The sequence below is a fragment of the Lepisosteus platostomus genome, chromosome 3 (genome assembly GCF_059453375.1).
Source record: "Lepisosteus platostomus isolate fLepPlt1 chromosome 3, fLepPlt1.hap1, whole genome shotgun sequence".
Lineage (NCBI taxonomy): Eukaryota > Metazoa > Chordata > Actinopteri > Semionotiformes > Lepisosteidae > Lepisosteus > Lepisosteus platostomus.
The window spans coordinates 11,660,039-11,678,982 of NC_142613.1; the positions used below are offsets into that span (position 1 = coordinate 11,660,039).

Genomic DNA, 18,944 nt, shown 5'->3' on the forward strand with positions numbered 1-18,944 from the left:
ACATGTGCTTTATTTTTAATGTCACTTGAAATATAAAGAGCTGTAGTATTTTAAGTGTATTTGGAAAGTTTGGTGGAGTTTACTTTTAAATATTATCTTTAATCCAAAATAACATTTAAAATATATACTGTACTACGGTCTTAAGTTTAAGACGTTTTGTTCACCTCTTTCACTCAGTGTTTTTTCTTCTTTCTTTATGCAACAATAATTCTGTCTTATACAGATATGATTGCCAGTTTATTTTAAGATAGCAGTTAATCATTATTGATCTGTTCTGTTGATCTGTTACTTTTCAGCTTTATACATATTTAGATAGTAAACACCTGGAAATGACTCAGATTTATTTAGCTGCTGCCTCACTTCATATTAACTGTCAGTGTTTTGTTTATCTTGAGTTGTGATGATGTTTTTGAATATTCTGATCACTGTAAATTAAAGATTGCAAAACAAACAATTTGTTTTCTTCCCACCCAGACCAAGCTGTGTCAATAATAGTGAGAGATGTTATAATAGCAGAACCATGGGCTGAACATTAGCAAAGGTGGCAAAGGAGGAGAGGACATTCAGCCCATCTAGATTATTTGGTTTATAACAGCTATGTGTTCCAAGGATCTTATCCAGTTGGTTCTTGAGGTTTTCACTAAATTGTGTCCAAAACACTTCAGCTACAGTGTATGTACTGTATTATCTAGTTACTCTGCTCACACAGCATAACTGTCTTGTATTAAATAATTCTTAGTGGGGACACATGGCTACAAGTACAAAATGCACAAATTAGAGGACAGGTATTAGGATTAGGAGCGATGACATGCAAGCAAACCTTGCAAGACAGTAAAAATGGTGACTTTAATTTTTTGTTTTTAGTGTGAAATTAGCTCCACCTTATGTACCCCTATATATATTCCAAATAATTTGCTAATATTAAATAAAAAAGAATTTTGTATTTGCATGACATCTTATTTTCTTTTATTTTCAATCACTTTCAAAATGTCATGCAAATTCAGCCTTGGCAATTAAGCTAAGAATTCAGCTACGATTGTCTTTGACAAACTAGTCGCTTCTATCTCTGTGTTCTTCTCCACATTTGTCTCGTATTTCCTAAACGCTTTAAGAAAATGAGCTATTATTTCACTCTTATTCCATAAATTTTGCAGTTGCTGAGTAGATCATTATATAGCCAAACCTTCCCCAGATTTCTATTCATTCCTTAGCTCTGGTTTGTAAAACTTGTTTTTTCAAGAACTGCCTGCAGAGGTGATGACTCATAAAGGAGCTATTAAACCTCCATATCAAAGGAGAAAAGCTTCTTATCCGGTTCTTTCCGGAAAATGTGGGTAGTGCACATATTAGTTTGTGCACATTTCACTTATTTTTTACATTCTCTATGTTCCTGTTGTGCCCCCAATTATATTTAAATAATGTTAAAATCACTTTCACGTGTAATATACTTTGATTGTCTCAGCTTTTAAGTGAAAATGTTTCATTGTAGCAGTGTGGTGTAATGGACAGAAACACCACCTATCAGTTTGTTTACTCAGACCTAAAGTGAAACGTTACTGTTGTGCTGGTGAGCAAGGTACCTCATTCAAATTGCTCCAATAAGTGCTCAAGTATATAAATGGGTGACTAGGTTGGCATTCTGAGTTATGCTTTGTTCTATTAAGGACAATGGCAAATTGACATAAAAATGTAATTTTTAGCAGTGTATAAATGTCAGAGCAAAAGGCCATTTTTACATTTATTTTGTCCTTTCTGTAGTAGCTGAGATTAATACCAAAATAGCCTTCATCTGTCTTGATGTATGAGTGTATAGGTGCATGAGATTGTGATGAAGGTGCAAAACATTTTGCTATGCGTACCCTTTTAGACTACACCCTTTCTCAGCAGTAGAATAGCACTAGTAATGAAACACAAAATATAAAATGCAACATATTCAAAGATATGAGGTCAAACAGAATGATGACTTTCCTGTTTGACATTGACAGGTATGCATGTTATTTTCCATTTATCATCTATTTGAATACAGTCAACCGATTTTCCATGACATCTTTTAAATTTAATAATCCTGCCTTTTACTAATTTCATTCAGATGGTGAGATTGAACGTCCATTTGTCACAGCTGCAAGCGTTCTGACCCACTGTGCACTGCAAAAACCCTTGGAAGTGCTCTGGATTGACTGGCATGCAGTGAGTGGGTGGTTCAATGGCTTTCCATCCGGTTCGGAAGCAGGACTTATTCAAAGATGTTGCTGAATTCCGATTCTGGATAGCTCAAAAGAAAAACAAAAGCACAGCAGGAGTAAGTTAATGTATGAGTTTCTACTCTGAATGAGGTAATTTTGTGCTTGTTTGGAACTCCTTTTGCTTAACAAGAGGTCATAGTAAAAAAGCAATGATTCCAAAAGGAGTGGCCTGTTAACACAGCTATCTCAACTCACATACTTTGAGTGTCATGTACATAATTAATAACCATTTTACCCATTGTATTTCAAATGTGCAGTTTCAATCTCTGTTGACTTTTAAAAATATATTTGTTTTACTTAGATGGAAACTAAAACAATTGAGCTACTTTTAATTAAATGTAATTTTAACTAAACGCAGTCACACATGAAGTGAACAGAATTAAAACATTGAGTAGCACTGCATTTTCAAAGCAATGAATTTGCAAATTATTTGGGTGTGGGGTGAGTAAACTCAGTTCATTAGGGCAATGTCCTTATTGAAGAGCAATCTTTTCACACATAATTGAAGCCAAAAAAATATGCAACCTCTAAACAGAAAGAGGAAGTTATTATAATAACTTCTTCAAATTTTGTAGTGTATTTTGCTTTTAATGGCAAATCCCACAAAATTTTACCTCTGTGCAAAAATAACATTTTTTTTAAATTTAAATATAATTTCCATATACTGCATTTTTTAATCTAAATTGCGAAGGTACAAATGTATTAAAACGAAGCTTTAAAAATAAAAAAAGCAAATTTAATTTGAAGTATATGTTCTTTTATTATAATTTACAGTATTTTCAAGAGTTTTACTTGAAATTAAACTTGAGGTTGTTTAAACATGTTATGGTTAAACATTTCTAGTACAATTGTATGTAAATGTTACTGTATTTACTTCAGAAACAAACACTATCAAAATGGAGATGATTGTTTTTCTCATCATTTACTTTTATTATCATTCCCTGCCCTTAAAATCGATATTGGTGACCCTGTGCTTCCACGTTTTGTGCTTTTTTTATTACAGGGGTTGGGGTGGTAGGTTCAGTAAGAAATTATGAAAAATGACAGAAACAAGAAAGAACAGGAATAAACTACAACAACATTTCACACATGTTTCACAACTTTTGGAACCTGGGTTCATTTCTTCTGTGTGGCTAGGAATATCAAATACAGTACCATTGCTCTGTCTCTTCAGACTCTTACAATGTTAATAAAACAATAAAAGCTGTTAAAGGACCAGCTCAATATCTAGGAAGACTGTATGGCTATTATGAGTCTAGCAACACCCTGCGATAAAGAGGGGGAGTTCCAGGGTAAGTAAAGTTAGACAGGCACAAATGACACAATGGCAAGCCGCTTTATATTAAGCAGAAATTCTTGGCAGTGGCTAAAGAGTTCAATGGACTAGATCAATTTATGCTCAGGGAACTGGGAGAGAAGGTAGTGTTATACTGGTATATCACTAGGATCTACTGGCAGATGTTCACAGGTGGTCCAGTCTGCTAGGGAGCCCAGATTCAGCAGGCACCAGACATCAAAGATTTCGATCCACCAGCAAATGTATTTCGTCTCTCGTTTTAAAAAGAGCAAGCGAAGAGCTATAGTGCCACCTACTGGTTCGTAAGGTACATTTCCATGAGAATGCTGAACAGCTTCAGTTGTGAGTTTAATACAATAGTATATAGGGGGTGTTCAGGCCTTGGTCCTAGAGAATGGTTTGAATGGTCAATGAGCAGATATCTGGAGATAAAACAATTTATACAATTAAGTCATTCAGGAAACTCCTACTCTTGTATTTTGGATACCCAGATAATAACTTTTGTGTGTTTCATGAAATAGCTCCAGGGCTCCAGGAAAGAGTTGGGACGTTTTCAGCTCATTTGTTAAATGGACATGCCAGCCTTCACTCTTTAGTCTCTGATATGATATTTACTTTCAGGAACTCAAACTATAATACATGGAATCTCAGGGATCACTCGTTGATCTACAATCCTGAGGAAACAAGTAGAAGTTTAGAGCATTCAGGACCACAAACTGACTGAAGGTACTTTTCATACTGGTAATCATGGTAGAAGTCAATGAACCATGCTGTGAAAGTGGCCTTCAAGAAATGCAAGGATGACCTTTGTTAACTTTTATATGCTGAAAAGACCTTAATTTACATAAACCTTGGTGAACTCATTAATAAGCATGATTCTAGGAGTTATTTTGTAAACATCAATTACATAAAAATATGTCAAGAAAATACAAATAGATACCTCTAGTCTACCTTGTAAAACCCTAGGGTGTGTCCAAAACGAGAAATGAATAAAACGTGCACTGCTGTAAATTTGGATTAAAAAAATTTGGGTTCCAGTGCCGCTTTCTGCTTTCTAGGAATTCAATGGTAAGTTCTCCCTGTGTCCGCATGGGTTTCATCCAGATGTTCCAGTTTCCTCCCACAGTCCAAAGACATGCTAGTGGGTTCATTGGCTACAGGGAAAATTGGCCCTGGTCTGAGTGTGTGCGTGTCTGTGTGTGCACTGTGATGGATGGCGTGCTGTCCAGGGTGTATCCTGCCGTGAGCCCGTTGCTTCTCAGGATATACTCCAGCTCCCCTGTGACCCTGTAGTGGATAAAGTGGTTAGACAATGGATGTTTGGATGTTAAAGTAGAAACCTAATTTTGTTAACGTTCCTGTTTTAATTGGGTTAAAGCTTTTGAAATCCCAAAACCTCGTCATTCTGACAGTTGCTCACAATGCTTCAAAATAGCAAACAGTTTTTACCCTATGCACCTCACTACGTGTAATAACATAAGAACAGTTATAAACAGGAGGAAGCTATTTAGCCACTCAAGCCCATTTGGTAATTAGTAGCTAATTGATCTGAGAATCTCACACAGTCGTTTCTTCAAGCAAGCCCAGATATAGGCTTCAATTACATGTCTGGTAGGGTGTTCATACTCCAACAACCTTTTGCATAAGGAAATGACTCCTGTTCTTGGTGACCAGTTAAATACACTTCCATGTAGTTTCCCCTTCCACTTGCAGTTTGTGTTCTACTATTGACTTTAATCATTTGGAATAATTAATGCTGTTCCCATTGTAAATCCTTCATTTGTCTTTGCGTCCTGCCTACAGTATTCTCCATTTGTCTACCTCAAATATGATCTGCCAGATGTTTGCAAAGTCTTGGATTGTATCTATTTCTTGTTTGCAACTTCTGTATAGTATGTTCATCCTCTTATTTTGGTATTGTGTGTAAAAGCACAATCCTGATACCAGTATCTATATAATTGATATCATAGTAGAAAGAGCAACAGTGCTAATACAGAACCCCATGGCGTTCCCTATTACATCATCCAATGAGAGCACAAACTTCTGTGTACTGTTTTATATCCATTCTCTTTCCATACACATGCATTGCTTTAAATACTATAATTTGAGCAGTAATCTTCCATAAGGAATTTTATCAAAATTCTTCTAAAAATGTAGACATACCATATTAAATACTGTGTGTCCATTGTTGTTGATTTGTTCAAAGTTCATTGTGCCTATCCTATAGCATGCTTTTTGCATATACAAAGCCTTGCAAGGCAATAATTCTAGAATCATGTCAGCTACTATTACACACAGACAGAGGCCACTCAACTAATTGTGGAGCTTGTTAAGGTAATATTGAGCACTTTAATTAATTTAGGTTTGCATATAGTTTTTGCATAGTCCTTTGTATATGGCATACATCTGTCAGCATGTACTGTGATGTTCCTGTATCATGCAGTTATACATAAATAAATATCTAATTGATATATTCACATTAGAAATTAATTGACATAGGCTAATATCAATTGTTTTGCAAACGACTCAGATAACTAATTAATCCGCATTCAATCATTCTATGCTATCATGTAAATGATAGCATAGATACTTCCAGTTATCACACCAATATGCAAAGTTTTTATGCAAGTAACGCATTTGAAGTCCCAACTTCTCTGCTTTCAGGAAACTTAAGTACAATTCCATAATTAGCCACACGAGGGCGGGTTCAGTTTATTTCATGACTCTTCACTCTAGGTTTTCCTATGCTAATACAGTCTTGTAGTTCTTCAGTTTTTTTAATTGTTAATTTTTTGGGGGGACACGGTTGTCAGCCAAATTAATGATGGTGATGATGAACATAATATTTTCAGTAATATTTTGTTTTCAAAATGAACTATTTGAATTACTTTCGCAAGAACGTTTCTTTAAAAAATGACGACTTATTCAAAACCGAGATTTATAACGTGCTCTTTTGTCTGCGTACCTGTGCGCCGCAAGTTAATTTTAACTCAAAACAAAATGACTAGATCTTGTGCGGATGACAGAGGGATAAAAATAAGAGATTGAGGAATTAGAGCAGTGTAGGGCCTGCTCCGTATTTGTTTTTTGTTGGTTTTAGATGACTTGTATTTTTTCCGAGAGAGAGAAAAAAAATATTTTTTACTAGAACCTAACATATGTAATTCGAACTTCACGACAATAATGACAATAACATCATATTATTGTAGGGTTTCTTGAAACGGTAACATTTTATTGCTTTCGGGGAATTAATGCCAAGAGATCCCAGCGAGTTCTTGCTCATTTCTGTGAGTCAGTTAATGTATATGTACTGTATTACTACCAATTCATATGACTTAATGACTAGCCCTTAGATATTTGATACATTTTGTGTATGCAAGATGACCAGCTTTATTAACGTTTATCTATCTCATGCCTTCAATTCTTCTCACCGACTTGAGAGCTCAGATTGCCGAGTTACCACGAGCAATATGGAAGGTTTTTATATATACAGCGGGGGGAGGTGGCTTCGCTTTATTTAACGCGACGCGTACTTGAATCTGAAACTGGGATCAAGTGCACTATTTTTAGAGCAGGTGATGCTGTGAGTTTGTAATACGATTCTGTTTTTACAGCTAGGTGGGAGACGGTTTGATTTTTTTCCCCTTTACATATGGACGAGTGTTTAAAAAATCAATTCTTTCGAAGAGCAATAGACCCTCTCAAAGAAATTTGTATTGCCTCAAAAACGGGAACTGGGTCCCCCAGCAGGGCTGACGAGGGATAAGGGGAGAGTGGGTGAGAGTAGCCGGGAGGGGCCTCACAACAGATGGCAAAGATAAATCTACTGTCTCGACCGGCCCAGTGAGTGTGTTTGTGTCAGTTAGCCTTACCCGGAAGGGCGTGAGTACTTGTCGCCACACGTGAGAGAGGATTTTACCGTAGTTTGTTTTGAAAGGTAGAAAAAAAAGGGAGGCGGTGTCGGGTTTTTTTTTTACTCTCTCCACACCGCGTCTCCATAGAAATACCTTACCTTTAACTTGCCGTGTATTATGCGGCTGTTATTTCAAAAGTATTTAATTGACTATTTTTTTTCCCAGACGTTTTACGTGTATATTGTGGCAGAAAAAAAAACTTATGATCACCCAAGACCATAGTTGCATAAGGAACAAACCCATTAAAAATCCCTTCCTTTCAGATTCTGGTTTGCGTAGCTCTATACCACGTTAGGAGTCCGGTGATGTGAATGACAGTGCACATGTTAATATAGGCTTGTGTGTGTTGAACACCCTCCAGACAGACAGGGTTAAGCAAAGGACACACGCTGTCACTAGAACACCGAGCTGCACGACTTACACGGGATCCTGGGAGCGTGGGACACCGCAGCACATGCTGCTGAAGGAAAACACTGGGGGCTTCAGATGACTGCTGGACTTGTGCACTGGGAGCGAGAGAAAACAGGGACACGCCAGTACTGCGGAGTGAATATCCGGTGTTGCCCTTTTCAGAATTGCAGTAACCTTCAAATACTGCAAAAGGGAATGAATTAATAATAGTTGCGGGCAAACCATTTGTTATTTACATGATCCATAAGCATGGCTGAAACTGGGAACGGTACCCCTCGCTTACCTCGTTTTCAGCGTCCTCACGGTGAGTTGATTACTGTAGATTTCTCGAGGTGGGGAAATGAGATTTCTGCGTGTTTCGAAAGTTAGGAATGAAAATCTCCGGATTTGCGAGGCAGGGAAATGTAGCGACATCTGATGCATTTAAAATAATGACACGCTACGCTGCTGGTTTCATATGTGGGGGTGGGGGGGGGAACCCAAACAACTGAATGTATATAAAATATCAAAATACTGTGGCTGCAGAGCCTTTTGTTCTTTTGTTTTAGAGCAATTTTCCACCCTCCTGCATACCTGGGAAAGAAGAAATAGGTTGTGCTTTTTTAAATTCGAATACAAAACCCAATAGCAATTTATAGCCTACATGCACTCCACGTTTAGACGTAGCCTGCGTGTAGCACACAATAAACATTGAACTTGTACCTGCTCACAGCTGTGCACGTATTCTCTCATGTAATGCCCTCTGTGGTATAGCAGTGATTTGAAGAATATACTGAACTGTTTATATTCCCTTCTTGAACGGTTTAATTCGCGTTCACCTAAAATCGCATTTTACAGCACCGCGCCGGTCTCTGTTATTTTAATACCAATCTGATTAATATTTTCCAGTACGAGGAATCAGCTATTTTTAGATTGACCTGAAATGGAATTTGTTTACAAACAAGAAGCGACGACTCAGAAATGCCCTTGTTCCGTCCATTCAATCGCTGCAGTCACCAGCGCAGTAGACTGCAGTACTAGAAAGGATATTTAAAAAAATCACAAGAGAACTTTTACTATTTTATTTACTGCAGAATACAGTCTTATGAATAAGGCTGGTGTCGATGTTTCCTGTACCTTAACATTATATTGCTTTTTTCCCGTTTACGTTTTAATCTGTTTTCGTAAAACGAGTTATTGTAATTTTAATTTAATCTCCCCCTTTACACACGCCACATGTAGTTCCAGGTAGGGACACGTTTTTACAAGAAAACCACAATAAAAACGTAAACTTGAAATTTATCAAGTCTAAATTCATTTGACACATTGTGTTATTGTTTAAATAATGACACAGAAAGGTGTAGATTTATGCAGTCACGTTAAGAAGAAATCACTTAGTGCATTTGAATGAACTTTTTCTACACTGTCAATTATGGGAAAATCGTGCAGCGCAGACAGAGGGCTCTTCAAGATCTTGTATTTGATAGCTCATTGTTACAAGGGTGGCAGAGATAAAAGAGTTCTTGAAATACTTCGTTTTGTGACAGTGCACGTACTGCTATAAACATTTATTCCTAGAAGTCCGAAATATGAAATGGGGCGCCTTTTGGTAAAATGGAGACGACTGTTTAGACATATTTTAATTGTGCGGTAAACATTTCTACTGAAAAGATGAATTTGATATAATAAAAGACCAAATAGAGCATGTACCTACAAGTAGCATTTGGAATTGCTTTGGTGGGTTTGTATAAAGGAGACTGTAAAGGGAGCACCTATTTTTCGTATGTATAAATTAGTACTCCTTTAATATTGTGTATCTGAAGTTAATCCCATGTAAAGGATAACATAGACTAAGGATCGCTACAAAGCGACCAAAGTACCTCCATTGGACATCCTGCATATAGCAACATGTCAAGGCCAGATAGATCTTTTACATCTTCAAGTTAACCATGTGAGCTGCAGTTTGTCTCACCCATAACAGTAAGAGAAGCGAGTTAAGGAGACAGCCACCAATGTAAAAGCTCTGTGTGAGAAGCAGGCAGGTGTTTTGAATTCTTTTTTTCCTGGGTGAATAGACCAATGAAATTTCCTTTGCGCTTCATTCGGATGTTACCGATAAATGGTTATGCATAACTCCCTCAGCTGCCATGTGTTGCCTGCGACTGTGGGAAATTCCCCAAACTCCACAGGAAGACAGTGCACTCCTGAGCCCAATGCAGGCCTGTTGACTCCAAGGATCGTATGCTATCCTTGTGTGATGTTAAGGGTTTGCGTGCCTCCTCAAAGGCTAATTCCCAGAAGCTGGCTGACCCATGCTCCTCTCTCTTGCTCTAGCTGAACTAACTTGTTGTATTTTTTCTGTATACTTGAACTGTGGGTCTGGCGATCAGCAGAGGACAGATGCTTGGTTTTAGACATTGCGTGTCCTAACAAGCATATGTCAATGGGGGGATGGTGAGAATGGTAGTGTTATGAAGAATGTATCCAACAACAGGCTTTCAATGTACTCTATCTTTACAAATAACTGGTACATGAGTATTACATCTGGAACTGCTGTGGTTCTTTGAATACTAGGGGAAAAATACACATATTTTAAAGATTATAAACGAAGAAGTTCATGAAAGCACGCTGCACAATACTGAGGAATCCACTGGACCATTGTCACTCAACTTTGTAAGGTGGTGTAAATAAGTAGAACTCAGCCGGGTAATTTCCAGATTCATGGAATTTTATCATGCAGAACTATCAACTATAATATTTTATAGCCAGTAATTTTTAAGAACAGTTAAGAGCAAAACTATTATTTTACTAAACCGAATGATTACATACAAGAACAAGAAAAATATTGCTTTTCTGATACAAGTCTGTACTTTCAGACAACATTCACAACTTAGAAGGTCAAGAAGTTCCTTGAATCAAAGGGTCACAGCTGTTTTGTTTCCTAGATCGATCGTCTTGACCTCTGTAACACTTGAATATCCCACAATTCCTCACTTACTTAAAAGGGCAGGAGAAAACTGGCCTAACATGGATTTAGAGTAATGAAGGATTTTTGAACTAGCATCACCTGTGTTCGCACCCCCTTTCATTACACCTTGGGGAGTCTTTCAAAACCAATTCTTACAAAAAAAAAACCTCGACCAATAATCAGTAGTATAAAAATGATATATTCTGGAAATAAACCCAAAATTAATCTGTTTAAAATGATTTCAGATCTCTAGCTAGAAGGAGAAAAAAACAACTCCTTCTTAAAAGATCTATTCTTCTTTAAAAATAAACATCACATAGGCAAATGTGGTCAAATTAAGCAGTGACTGCCTGAGGTCGTTGCAACCAATGACTCACTTAATCTACACTTTAAAGTGCTTTGAGCTGAGATTATAGAGGTAAGAATGCTATACTGACAACTGTAGGTTCATCATCTCTTTTCCTTATTCATACATGGATCAGATCCTGGGTGGTGGAGTTATTCAGGTCTAGTGTGAATGGTTGTTGAGGTGTTTATATTGCTAACACACTTTGTATCATTTATTTATGCCAGATTCCTGTTTAAACCACCTGTGGATAATAAAACTATTAAGTTAAATTTGCCTGGGAGATGGCACTCGCACACATCATTGCTGTCATATAGGTAAAACACAGTACTAGTAAAATGTAACTGTAATAGAGTTTAATAAAATGTATTTACAAAAACATTTATGCTGCTTTTGCCCAGATTCTCTAAATTTGCACACAGACACAGGAAAGCACATTCAACTAGAAGGAAAGCAGAGAAATATATCAAATTAACCAGAACACATTTCAATCCTTGCTATTTTTGGAGATAGACTCTCTCTTTTATTGTCACAAGTCAGCCTGGGAGCCTTTTTTCTTCTATCAACACAAAAGACTAGAAGTGATTTATTTCAAATAAAGTCATAGCTTGCAACTTTCAAGTTTAAAAGGCATGCAGAAATGGAAGAGCTTTTAACACAGAGTATAAGTCTCCTCCACTCATTCTTACATGTTTTTTCCTGATAAAAGTAATTAATGTTTAATCTGGTGCTTTTGCACATTAAGCTATTTAATGAGTGGTTTGTAAACTTTAACATGGGCTCCTCCTTGGAAGGGATTTCACATCTCACCACACAAGTGATATGCGCTGCATATAAATACACTACTTTCACCCACAAATATCCTTCTGCAACTGAAAAGTAGTTAAAAACACATTTTAAGCTAAGAATGGCTTAGTTTGTGAATTAGAAAAAAGATTAGGATGAGAAAAAAAAATCAAAACTGCAGAAAATACACAAGTTTACTTTCTGTGCATCATTACCTGTAGAAAAGAAGAAAGATTTTGTCCTTTCAGTGTGAATAAAAGCAATGAACATGTTGAGATGTTTGAATAGGCAGGTACATTTTAGGAAGTGTATTGGGTAAAGTCTGACTATTAAATTATACAAAAATGCGAGTGGGGAACCTAACCTGTTCCCCAAAGACTGTCTTAATGCAGTGATAACGACTATATAGCACTAAACCACTTCACCAACCCCTTCCTCTTTTTCAAAACCTGCATTCACAAGTACTTGTTGGTTAGCTGAAGAACCAACAATAAAAATAAAACCTGGAACAGAAAACCACACAGAATGAATAGACCTCAGCAGGAATTTCACAAACTCTCTTCAAGCTGTTTGCATCTAATTCTTTTAAAAATGATACCCATATATATAAATTGACAATATTGCAAAAAGAAGTGCAAATCTTTTCGTGATTTAAAATAAATCACAGTTCCACTGAGCAGGTAAAGCTAAATGTAGTGCTACAGAGGTTCTAATTCAGAAAATTAGCTAAAATGCGGATGCAATAAGTTTCTTATTTGAAAATGCATTCAGACTTTCTAGTAGACCGCAGAAGAAAATTGCATATGAGGAGAATAATAATGAAAAGCCTAATTGGACAAGTTTTTCAGATAGGATACTAGAAGTGGTTAAATGTTTAAATAGTAACCAAACGGTGAGTGAACAGGAGCATGTGCCAGTTGAAATATTACGGCGATTGTTAGATTCAGTTTTGGCATTGCATGTCAGCAAAGGTATGCAATAAAAATGGGTAAAAATGAATGTGTGATGGTTTTATGTACTGCTTATCTTCTCTGGAGATTTGGGTTTTATGCACTTCTGAAAAAAAATGTGCTTGTTATAAACATTTTCTCAAAGGAATATGTGACTCTTTGGTGGCCCAGATCAACTTTATTCAGCTCTGGTAAACTTTCTCAGGTCCCAGTGGTCTGAGAACATGAGCACGTGCTGTGTCGATGGTTGTCTTGCCAGAACAGTTTATTTGCAGATGTCTCTGAGTCATTTTTAAAACAAAAACATTGCTTAGGGTGGAGCGGTGGCACTGTGGCTAAGGATCTGTGTCTGTGGCAGGAAGGTTGCCAGTTCAAATCCAGCGGCCGGCAGAGGAATCCTACTCCGTTGGGCCCCTGAGCAAGGCCCTTAACCCCAGCTGCTCCAGGGGTGGTGTATAAATGGCTGACTTGTGCTCTGACCCCAAGCTTCTCTCTCCCCGTCTGTGTGCCTGTGTGTCTCATGGAGAGCAAGCTGGGGTCTGCGAAAAGACAAATTCCTAATGCAAGAAATTGTATGTGGCTAAAAAGGTGATCTTATTGTTTACTGCAGCACAGTAGTGGAGACTGACCTAGAAACAGGGCATGGTTTTGTGGACCATAACAATGTAGCCAAGGCGCTATTTTTAGAGAATGCAGATCTCTTAAGATGTAAATCCTCTTGAACTTTGTACACCGTTTTGCAGTTGTAAACAACATGTTTCTGAGTGATTCTACCTGGGCATGATGTGGGTACATGGCCATGAAAATCGGAATGTTAGTCTGGAAGTCTGGCAATGATTTAACAAAATATTGGATATCAAGTGGGTCTGCTGGGCACCTCCCTGGATATCAAGTGTGTCTTGTACTTCAATATACTGTATATGTAAAGTGCTTTGGGCTCCTTTGGGATTGAAGATTCCTGTATGAATCAATAAATTATTTTGTAATTATTTTTACCTCCATTCTAAACATAATGTTAGATCACCATTTTAATTATGTAAATGTAAAGAAAGTAGTGTATACATGCACTGTTTTCTACACTTTCTTAAATGAGGTGTTGCACATAACTATATTTTGTCGTTGATTGAATTGTTTAAAAAACTAATTGTTCCATCTAAGATTGTGATCTAAGAACATAGCTTCTGTTGCGCAGTTTCTGTATTCTTACATCTAAGTTCCTTTTCTGTTCAGACATGGAGAGTGCTTGTTCAGTAATTACAGTATGTCTGTCACCACAGTGCAGAAGGGACAGGCATTATCTGACAAGTGATACATGGGGGTTGGATTCTTTCAGCTAAGAAAAAACACTACTCCTGGAATGCAATGGATCAATAAGATAAGACCCCTGTACCCATACAGAGGCCTCAATAGTCAATATACACCCCCCCACACACAACTTTCAAGTCACAGACACACTGTAGAGTTGGAAGGTGTGATTAGATACAACATTTCATGATGCAGCCTAAATTTTGGTTTGAAATTTAACTTTTAACGATAATGCTTCTTTTCAGAAGCCCAAGGTAACCTAGGCATACATTTTCTTATTTTTAGAAATGTGTCATCCTGTTGTAAATAGGGAGATTTGACTACTTGTTGTTGAGCATAAGAAACTATTCCTGGGCTAGGAGAGACTAGTGAAAGTCTGTGAAGCATTTACAGATTATAGCTGGAGCTGTAGTGTTAAATTAATTTGATGTCTAATGACTCTTCATATGACTCCACTGACATTTGAAAGGAATGGGTGTTTCATGGTTGGATTTATATTTTAAATTTCACTGTTCAGTGAATTAAATAATTTGCTTGGCATGAGGATTAATTCTTGATTTCTTGTTGGAATAAGTTCCACAACTTACACCAATTAAATTAGACTGTTAGGCAGATATATATTCAGTTCATGTCACAATAATGTTTTCCCTTTACCTTCTTGTTATGACATGCTACAGCTACTTACAAATTGGGCTAGTTTACAGAAATAAATATATATTTTTCCCCCGAGTGTAAAAAAGGCTTTAATTTAAATGAGACCTAAGATACCCAGTATTTTAGTGCCCTACCCGACATTAAATTTAAACTACAAGAACAGACAGTATCTAAAAGTACTGAATAAATTACATCAAGATTATGATAACATACCAGCAAATTCAAGGCAACAGGATGGGGGTTGATTTCTTGGGTACCACTGGAAAAATGACCCGCAAATATTTGCCCTAATACAATTTAAAAATGTTTACACTTTGAGCTTGTCACTTATTGGGTTTATTTTAACAGTGTTTACGTACAGGATCTTTGCTGACATTCCTGCGTTCATCATAGTTGCACATTTCATGATTATGTATACACTTTTAAAGCATGGCACTTCAGCCTGATGATCTTGTACTGCTACTGAAAATAAGCATTATTGATTTGTTAGAAGGCTGTTAACTCCTGAGTTTTTAATACATTTCTTGCAGCATCGTCTTTAATAGAATATGAATATAATAAGGCAGGAAACGTGGACATCCTTTCAACTTAATTTCTGCAGGATGGTGGGTGGCAAACTGTCCTTCACAAGGCTGTGCTCCACTATGGGAAGTGAGGACAGGAAGAGAGCAAAGTTCAGAAAGCTTTCTGCCTTCACTTCTCAAATCTTGTTTGTGGATTGTCGCTCATCTGCTACTGTTTTTCAGCTGAAACAAAAAGAAGTTCTTCTGTTCTGTTTTTCTTAACAGTATTTTAAAAGAAATAAAAAACAAACACAATGAACCCTGCCATCTTAATGATAGTATTACTATCTTAGTGATAATGTAATTAGCTGGTAACCTAGAACTGTAAAGGGATATCGTGTAAGTATGTAGAACACCTTTGATCTGAGCACTTAGTTTTTTTTGGTTAAGATACAGTTGCCATTTTACTTTCTTTAAGGGTGGGTATTTCTTTGCCCTGTCAGTTTTTTTTTGTGTGGCATGGTTTTCAGGTTGGGCATACATGGTAGTTCCTGTGTAATGCTAGCTAGGTGCTTGGGGTTGTAGAACTTTAGTGCCAAATTCATACATGCAAACTTTGGCCCCATATGCAACAACTTTACATGACATGTGCTTATTTTGTGGCTGTAATTGCCCTCACTCTCTTTGAGGTGGAATGTGCTACAGTTGACTAGGCAGTGTCAACAGGTAGAGTATCCCAGAAGACAGTGAGGTCCTCAGCTGTATACAACTGAATATGCCTTGTCTTCAGTCTCAGCCCACATGGTTAACTAAAGCCACTGCTGTTTTTAACTCCATTCCATTTCCCGTAGCTCTACGTCTGTGTACTAGTCCCAAACTGCCCAATGAAATATTTAACAGAAAATGCTGTGATAAGAAAATAGGGAATAATAAACGCACTCATACACATTAGCACCAATAACAATTCATTGACGCTGTTTTCATTAAAACTGTTCCGTACATGAATTCCCAGGTCGAGTTTGAGTTTTAAAAAGCAATTAAAAACGTTTTCCTGCCCCCTTGTGGTAATCCAGAAGAATTATATTAATTCTGTGCTTGGTCTATTTCCAAAGCCCAGTGGACTACGAACAGGAAACGTTTTGTGTTATACTTATATGTGTTCTGTGATAATTTCATAGTTTATTGAATTGCAAAGGGAACATAAAATTCAATTTCAACTTTTCTAACTTTTGGATATATATCATATAGAGACAAGTTAAATTGAGGTGGATTTTAGTTTCACCTTTTAAAAGGTCGAATGGGATTTGAAATAGTTTTTCCAACCTTTTATCAATTTCTAAGTTTCAGAAATGCCAACTTTCAGTTATGTTGCCTAAACGTACACAATTGGATTTCTACAAAAGGAACCAAAAAGCTTTTTGTGGCGCGCAAGTAAATTCATCATAAATTATCTATTAAGAGTTGTATAGTCAGAAATAAGGAAATAAGAGTAAACGATGTGGAAACGCTGCTAAAGTTGAGTATGTTGGTATTAGAAATAGCACCCCCGAAGTGGGGTATTGTAGAAACTAAGGACTGAGAACAGAAACAAGTTAACCAAATATCTAAACAAGTTAAGTGAAAGTAATCAATTAACAGCAGAGATTTGGAGCTCAACTGAAATCACTGTTTTAATGTACACCATTAGTCCAGCCGGGGAATTAAGAAAACACAATGTAATTATGAATTAATTACTAAGGATTCTAAGACAATGTAGCGACGTTTGTAAGGAGAATCAAAATTTCAAATGTGTATAAAGCAAGGAAACCGCTAATGTATATCGCAACGCTGTTGAGATGTCTTTGGTTTTCTTCTGAGACTCCGTGAACTGCGCTGCGGTTAAAAAATGTTCCGTTTTTACCGGGCTTTCAAACAGTAAATTTACGCAACCCGATCTCATTTGCAGGCAAGCTTTGCATCATTTTGAACTCGGGGAGACGTCCTATGACAGGTGCGAGCCATTGGCGAGGTGTTTGCGTTGGTCCGCAGGGAGGTAAACACTATTTTACTGTGGGGGGGAGCCATTTCTGTGGCTGGCGCTTTAAGTGAACTCCGCAGATACCGTGTCACGCGAACTCTGGCACCCTCCCCATCACGGCCTCTCTCCCTCTGCCCTGTCAGGTGACAGAGGCATGGTTACACCAGTGCAGTCTGCCACTGTCGCGCAGACAGAAGCCTGTCCTGTCAGATAAAAGCCTTGTGCCCGTGCGGCTGCTAAGAGGCGCGTTTTGCTTTGGGGGGAAATGTCTCAGCAGACGGCAGAGTTAACTCAGACGCCTCTCCAGAAGATCTGGGTGCCTTGGATGTGCACCAAGCTTCAGAGGAGGAGAGGCTGTAAGTGAGCCTTTATTAACTGTTTATTTTCCTTTGATTTCTGTTTCTTTTTTTAATAATAATTCCTTGCACTTACAGAGTGCTTTTTCTCATGATTGCTTCATGATTGCTCATCTTTCTATACACATTTAGTACTATTAGTAGAATATATAATCCTTTAGAAAAGTACAATACTCTATATTACATATATCACTTGGATATATATAACAGTCTAATTAATTGGAGTCCAATAAAGCCCAGTGATCCAGTATATTAAAATTTTGCATATCAATCAAAAAGCCACTAAATAAGGGGTTTGAATTTATGCAGACTATCCACTTTTTAAGATGATGCTGTATTATAATATTGTACAATTCTTATTTGTGATCACCCTAATACTGCTATTCCATATTATGTACTTATGCTACCAGTCACTGATTTAGGTTTGTCAGCTGTATATCAGCACAAGTTTGTAAGTTCCATCACTTAGCTTTTATTTTTGATGAGTTGGGAGTGGGGAGCATGAGGTCCTGATGGAGAGCTTTTGTGTCTCACAGATCTTGGGTCCAGTTTGTGTCTCACAGATCTTGGGTCCAGTTTTGGCCTGTTGCACTTCCTGCATGGGGTTTGCACATCCAGACTCCCAGTTTGCCCCTGTGTTTGCACAGGTGTTCTTCACGTGCTCCGGTTGCCCCATCAGCTCCCAGGGATGTGGGGGCTAAGTTAACATGTATGTGTCCTGCAGTGGACTGGTGTCCTATCCCGGACACAGTCCCCTCTTTGTGTAAGAGTTGCTGTAACCCCTAACTGGGGATAAACAGCTTTGAAGACCTTATTGTCATCCTTCTATTATGAAGGTCATATGATCGTTATGAATTACTCTACACTACAATTAAAATTGTTTTTCCTATTCAGTTTCCCTCCATTATAAAATATGTTAAAGAACTTTCAAAGACATATTAACTCACTCTTCTTTTTTGTAATAAGCATGGTTCAAGCATTTAGCATGGTTTACTAAATTTAATTTAAAAAATCTGTATGTCAGTATTTGCTTTAACTGTGTTCCAGAACTTGGCCTTACTCATCAAAATAAGATCTTGTTTATGAAATTCTCATGTTTGCATTGCAAGCAATTTCTGGTATTCCATGGCCAGCTTGAATTCTTTTCATCTTAGAAAGTGTTTGGGTCTTTTAAATAAGGGGAGGTAACACACCAGTGGCAGTCTGGTTTTTGGA

At 37.3% G+C, this 18,944-nt stretch overlaps 1 protein-coding gene and 1 long non-coding RNA gene across 6 annotated transcripts in view; one reads left to right on the forward strand and one right to left on the reverse strand.

Moving 5' to 3' along the window:
• On the reverse strand, positions 1-8,713 carry LOC148674373 (uncharacterized). 2 transcript variants are annotated; one of them, XR_015935566.1, is made up of 3 exons: positions 8,568-8,713; positions 7,876-8,438; positions 1-2,262 (listed from the first exon to the last, which is right to left on the reverse strand). It is a non-coding gene; the product is annotated as an uncharacterized LOC148674373 (long non-coding RNA). The 2 variants fall into 2 exon arrangements; XR_015935565.1 differs by lacking the exon at positions 1-2,262 and adding an exon at positions 3,001-4,827.
• Positions 8,030-18,944, forward strand: part of LOC148674374 (6-phosphofructo-2-kinase/fructose-2,6-bisphosphatase-like) — a 27,586-nt gene continuing 16,671 nt past the window's right edge. Inside the window, exon 1 of one of the 4 annotated variants that reach the window (XM_088627084.1) lies at positions 8,030-8,169. In XM_088627084.1, coding sequence (XP_088483210.1) covers positions 8,115-8,169 — 55 coding nt within the window. In that variant the 5' untranslated portion in view covers positions 8,030-8,114. Of the gene's footprint in view, positions 8,170-17,505; positions 17,730-18,944 lie in introns of those variants that run through there. The other 3 variants (XM_088627083.1, XM_088627082.1, XM_088627086.1) reach the window with 3 other exon arrangements.